Source organism: Merops nubicus, unplaced genomic scaffold, assembly GCF_000691845.1.
Source record: "Merops nubicus isolate BGI_N331 unplaced genomic scaffold, ASM69184v1 scaffold5473, whole genome shotgun sequence".
Taxonomy (NCBI): Eukaryota; Metazoa; Chordata; class Aves; order Coraciiformes; family Meropidae; genus Merops; species Merops nubicus.
The window spans coordinates 18,534-24,984 of record NW_008596781.1 but is presented as its reverse complement, the minus strand read 5'-3'; the positions used below and the strand labels follow the sequence as shown (position 1 = coordinate 24,984).

The 6,451-nt window shown below is 35.6% G+C and overlaps 1 protein-coding gene across 1 annotated transcript in view; it reads left to right on the top strand.

Annotated features, from left to right (window-relative positions):
* MTRR (5-methyltetrahydrofolate-homocysteine methyltransferase reductase) overlaps positions 1–1,122 on the top strand; it is a 25,065-nt gene extending 23,943 nt beyond the window's left edge. Inside the window, 2 exon segments of the mRNA XM_008936472.1 lie at positions 1–29; positions 978–1,122. The exon segment at positions 1–29 is cut by the window's left edge and continues 15 nt beyond it. Coding sequence (XP_008934720.1) covers positions 1–29; positions 978–1,122 — 174 coding nt within the window.
* Positions 1,123–6,451: the final 5,329 nt, after the last annotated feature.

Below are 6,451 nucleotides of genomic sequence, written 5' to 3'. Positions count from 1 at the left end.
AAAGAGAGAGGTTACTTCTATGTATGTGGGTGAGTAGAGTGGAGAGGAACTGTCTCTGAAAGGGAACAGAGTTAGCAGAAGTTTGAAGTCATAGAAAAACTCCAACCTGTCTGAAATGAAGTACCAACATGATGCTGAAAGAGCCTTCCTGGAATGCTAGAATTTCTTTGCTATGCTCAGTTTTTTCAAATATAATCTTGAATGTATAGCTTGTAACCACACAGTCCCACTGATTGCTTTAGTCACAATATTTCTTTTTCTTTTTTAGTATTCCATTAAGCTATAGGAGTTTTCAAGCTAACAGATTTCTCTTGAGAAAATGAGATATTTGAATACATGTCATGATAGACTGCAAAGCTGTGAGATAGCAGCAGTCTTCTGCTGTATTCCAGGCTTGGGTGGGCCAGTACGCTAAAGCTCTGTAACAGTAATATATTTTACAAGAGGTAGTTTCATTTGTGAATACTAACTTACCTGGAGGTTTGAGATTTTTAGAAATTTTGTTGATAAATAGACAAACTGTTTGAATATAGAGCCCAGAGACAATATATTCTTCTGCAGAAATACATGTCAGCTATTTCTGTTAAAATCAGCATTATTAATAAGTGAGGGTTTGCAGGTTTTTTATTTATATTGGAACCATATGGTGATATAATAATAAAAAATACTTCAGCAGATCCATTTCCACCTGAAAGAAAACAACTACTCTGTGACAGCTCAAATAGGGTTCCCAAGTGTTTTTTTCTTATAAATCACAGGGTGCTGGAAACTTTGTAATGCTTGATTGAGAGAAACTATGGTTACAGTCAGTGGTCAGCAACATGAAAACTCAGTGAGAATCTTGCCATATAATATACAAGCTATATATTTGCTAGTGATTTTTTTTTTAATGCCTCTTTTCCAATATTATCCTGCCTCTGACACTATTGAGAAAAGGAAAAATACACATTTTCATCTTTTTTTTTTTTTTTTTCCAGAGATAAGAAGCACATGGCTGATGGTGTAAGTGATGCTGTAGTGGACATTTTAAGCATGGAAATGGAAGTTGACAAGTTGGAAGCACTGAAAATCCTTGCCATGCTTCGAGAAGCAAAACGATATTTGGAGGATGTTTGGAGCTAAATATTTAGCCTTTCCTAAGCCCTTGTAGCACAAGTTATTTGTTTCACACATATGCTTTCAACAAAAAGTTATTGTCAAAAGTGCTGTCTGTAGTCACCCGAATCTTAACTTTCTCAATTAACCTTTCAAGGAGGAATATGAAACCTTTTAAGCAATAACAAACCAGGATGCCATGAGTGTATGGGTGTTTTTAACGTCGCATAAGGGACTGTCTCAGTGCCTTGATTCTCTCATTTCAAAATTGGTTTAATGTCAAAAGTGAAAACACTTGCACTTTTGTACAAGTTTAATTGTATGTTTACAGTACGTATTTTTTCCTGGAATGTATGTATAAAGAAGGTACTGAGTAAATGTTACACACTGCCCTCTGCATCATAAAATACATTACTGACTTGCCAAGATTTATTTGAATGCTTCCTAAATAATTCCTAAGACTATACATAGTGTTTCAGCTTCCACAATGACAGTAGCTGCCAGAAGGAATGAATGTTCAGAAAGCTGCACAAAAGGCTACTGCAGAATTTCAACTCTGAAGTTTTCTTTAAATACTTATTTTTTTCATTCCATCATTACATCATATCTCAAAGTTTTGCTGCACTCCATACTAATCCTTATTAGATTTTCCTGCTTAATTTTTTTGAAATTATTTTCATTCCTGTCTCTGAAATGTTTGTGGTTTAATTTATGATCAAACTCACCAGCTGGGTTGAATGTGGTTGCTGTAGAAATATTGCTTAGTAAATACTTTCTCAGATGACTGAACTATTTTTTTTAAGTCCAAGACATAATAAAATACAATGTTTTGAAGGCAGTGTGACAATCCACTGCAAAAATCGAATTGTTGAAAGCAAATTATTGAAGTACCTGGTCCTCTTTCTAACAAGAGCCATTTGGAGTGCAGGTAGGTGGAAGAGTAGAAATGTAAGTCCTTCATGCTTTTTTCCAAATCCTTCCTCTCTTCCCTCATTTTTTTTTTAACTTTGTAAACATCTGTGTTTTCTTCTTGATTCCTTGTCATACTTAAATCTTTAAAGATAAACATGAAGTATGAGAGAATATTTTGGACAAGTCATTTTTTATTTTCTGGGGAGAGTTCTTGTTTTGTTTTGCCTTACACATAATCAGAACCACATCACTTGTTTAAAGTTTTGTGGTTGTCTGGTGATTATTAGTTAATTGGTAGGTAATTTTTTTTTTTTTAAAAAAAGACAACCAGTTAGAATAAAATTGTATATTTAAAGAAGTTTAGAATATTCTAGTGAAGTACCTGGGATTAAGGTTTTGATATAATTTTTGTAATGATTATTTAAATATCCTTGGAAGAGATCAACTAAAACTGTGTGCAGAAATCCTTCAGCGGAGCAGTTATATCAATCACTGTCAAGTAATCTCTACCAAAAGCTGCACAGGGAGAGATTGCTTTCTGTAATTGCAAACAGTGCATTTTTTGTTCTTCTTCACATACAAAGGAAAGAACTACTTTGAAAAGCACATTTTGAAAAGTACTCCAAATTTTAAACTTTAAAAAGGAGTAACTCAGATGATACAAACATCAACATTTTGTATCAGCCTGTTGCCTTTACATGTTTTTAAAAAATTAATAAAGTAAAAGGTAGCAGTATTGCAATAGTAAAGACAAATCATTAACTTCTGTTAACTGGTGTTTGTTTGGAAATAGCACTTGCTATGTCATGTGTGTTCTCAGAATTTATGATTTTCAGTGCCACCTGGAAGTTCTTGGCGATTACATAGAGAATGATGTTTTTCTGACTGCATGTTGCAGCTTTTCCTACATGTCTTGCAGGTATTTATTTTTGTGTTACTTCCGTATCACAGTACAGAAGTTGCAGTGACCATTTTAGTAATACTGCAGGTAACACCATAGCACCTTTTGGCATATTAACTGTTGAGTATCCTGTTCTGAGTGCATTTGACAGGGTCTGATATACAGCTGCTAGCCATGCATTTCCTCTCTCCTGTTATCAGTTCCCTACAAAACTAAAACACTTGGATTTTTTAGTAATGTAGTGGCAAGTCCATAGTGAAGCGTATGAGCTTTATTATGACCTCATAGAACAACAAAAAACAGTTGCAGCTTTCTCTCAGATTTAGAACTGCATGGGTTAAAGCCCAAAGTTCAAACAAACTAAAATAAACCAAATAAACCTCACTGTGTTACCTGAAGTAAGAATTTTTGCAATCATGTTCAGTGACATTGAATGAGCAGGAAAGGCAGAGAAGAAAGAAATTCTGAGATATAGAAGTCACAGAGATGGAGAAGGCTTGCAATAAGAACCTTATGTTTTTCTTAATTAAAAAGTGTCTGTATAATCGGGTAGTGCTGTTTGACTCAGTGTGCCTTGCAGAAAAGCATACAGAGGTGGATTTTACTGTATCTCCTTTTTTAACATCTTTTAGTTTCCTTTCATCAGAGAAATGCCATGTATGTGTGTTTCCTTGTAATTCCAAAATTTTTTTCAGAATTTCGATGTCGTTTCAGAGAAGCAGTGAAGGTTGTTGCTGTTTCTTTTATTTGAGAGGCTTACAGTCTTTATGCTGGAACAAGGACTCATCATGCTGAAGCTGTTGTTCCAGAGAAGCATTAATGCTGAAGCATTCCTCATGGCCTGTTTTCTTATCAGTTTTTGGGTGTTAGTCTGAATTTGTGAAATAGTGTTGATGTTACAATTTCTCTTTTAATCTACAGTTCGAAAAGAGGGTTTATTTTTCAAATTACAAAACTCATGCCAATTTTTTTGTTTGCTGCTTCTAAATTCAAGCTGACTTTACTGCACCTGGCAGCAGCAGTATTATTTCCATGTTTCTTGCACCTCTGTTTTCTCTCCTTTTCCTTCCCCCCTTCTATCCAAACTTTTTCTGAAATCAAGAATAGTAGTAGAAATAGGATGAATATGCCTTTTTAGCAGTCTCTGAAGATACTGAGCATCTTGAGAAATTCTGAAAAATAACAAGGCCAAGTGAGAGAAATGGCAAAATCACAGAATGGGACTGGTGTGACCATTTAAGCATTGAACTTTGCTACTGAATGGTGCCTTAGGTGTTGAATGGCATGGGGGCGGGAGGGGGGAGCTTGTTATTGTAAGTAAATGTCCAAGCTGATTGTCTCAAAATAAAATAAACTTGTGCAATAAAGCAGAGACTGTGCTGCAAACCATAGAGTTTCTAGGCAGTTTGGGAATACGGAAAGACCTCTTTCACCATTCCAAGATATCAGCAATTTGGAGATAAATCTAACAGCTTTTTATTCAAAGGGACATGTTTTGTTCAAAGGAAACTTAGATCATGAAGCTGAAACATTTTGAGGAGTTCTCCAAACATTGGTTTATTTGGTAAAATTCAATTGGCCTTTGTAAATACTTTTGTTCTGTCAAACTTTGTGAGTGGGATAGGAAAAAGCTTTAAAACAAACAAGAAGAAAACACATAGCAAACACCCTTGGCTGATTAACTTTGCTTTTTACCTCAAAGGAACAGGGCAAGTTGTGTGTTGTGCTTGTTGAACCTGTTTCACAAATAAGCTTTATCATATTTTTGATTTCTCCTGAGGAATGTGTGGTGTATTGCTATCTGCTTGTTTCCTGTGGTAGTTAAGCCCAAAGGCAACATTTTTTTGCTTAACTGCATGTCAGGTTTACTTGGAGCTAGAAGTGGGGCAAAGAGTATTAGCTTAAGAGAAAATGAATCTAGTAAGTTCTATCAGTAATGTAATTCAGAATCGTGCTCGTAACTCTCATCCATTCTGTCTTTGGTACTTCTGTTATTCTGAGCACTTGTTAGCTGTGCACACAATCCTAACAGGTATTACTCTGCACTGCTCTTAGATAAACTTACCTGCACTTTATACAAAGGGAAGCCCAGGCAGGGAAATGCAACTGAATTGCCCAAAGTGAAGAAGGAAACAAAGAGAGACTTGAGCTACTACTGTTTCTCCAAGTGCCATGCTACTGATTAGCTTGTAGATCCATTTTTCTCATGCATTTCCTCAAAAATTACACTGTCTGATACCACAGAAAATCTAGTTACTTTCCAAAATAACTTTAAATAAAACACCAAGCCTGTATTTTTCAAAACTTAGTGGTTTGGAGTTTTCTTTTTATGTTTCATCACCTGATATTTAGCGAATCCAGTGTTGCTGACAATGAGGCTGCATGTCAGAACACCTGTGGTTTTCAGTATGTGCAGCCACACAGATTATTTTGTAGCAGAGTTTTTGTGCTCTGCCACCCCCTGCCCCAGATGCACTAATAACTGCACATGTCTGTAGGGCTACGCAGGAATTCAGTGAAGTCATGATGAGCCACTTCTTATTCCACTCATTGCCCAGCCTATATTTGTGCTTGTGGTTGCCCTGACCCAGGGGCAGGACCCTGCACTTGTTCTTGTTAACTCAGTGAAAAAAATATTCCATTTCTGCATGTTAGATGTTCTTCAGTTTCCTGATTGTCCTTTGTGGTAGGATATGCGTGGAATGCCAAAGTTGGTGGCATCTGTGCACATTTTAAGTGGACTCTTCCATTAACCAGTGGCTTACTGCACTGTTACTTATTGTAAGTAATATGAAAAACTCAACGTTTTTGAAACCACCCCTGAATGTTATGCAAATGCTTCTCCAGCAGTTATATTTTATACTGCTATATATATTTTATGTTACTATATATGTTATAGCAATTACTGTTACTAGACAAAGCTTTGTTGTCACCTAAACCATATGGAAAATGCACTCTGCATGTTTTATCTAAATATTATTATTAGCCTTACTACTTCCCAGATTATAGTATTTCTGTGCTGTTTAGGATAGAAATATTTTGTCAGGTTCTGTGTTTGGCTGAATTAGTTTCCTTGGTGAATATAAGAGAACTATACCTGAAGACTTTGTGCTTTTTAAAACCTTTGTCAACACTATACCATTTAAAATGAATCTGACTCAAATTCTTTGCTTGAATGGACAAATTCAGCTGCAGCTGTATATAGTGCTAAATTCCACTTAAGTAGCCACTTACATTCAGTCCATTATTCCATAGTTGTTTGGGTTTTTTTCTTGAAGAATAAAAAGATACTTATAGCAAGCAGATACAAAATGACCTGTCTGAAGCTCAGCTGTGAGCTTTATGGTTTATAGGAAGTCATATGCATGCAGCTTTTAATTTCTATAATGTAAATATGGATATTCTGATTGCATATTTATGCATTTAGCAGTTTAGTATGTTGATGGCTCTGCACAAACAATTTATTAGTGTCTCAGTTTCACTGGATGTCCCTTGTACAGAAGGGATTTTTTTTGTTCTTTTTTCTGAGTAGCTCTGTCATCC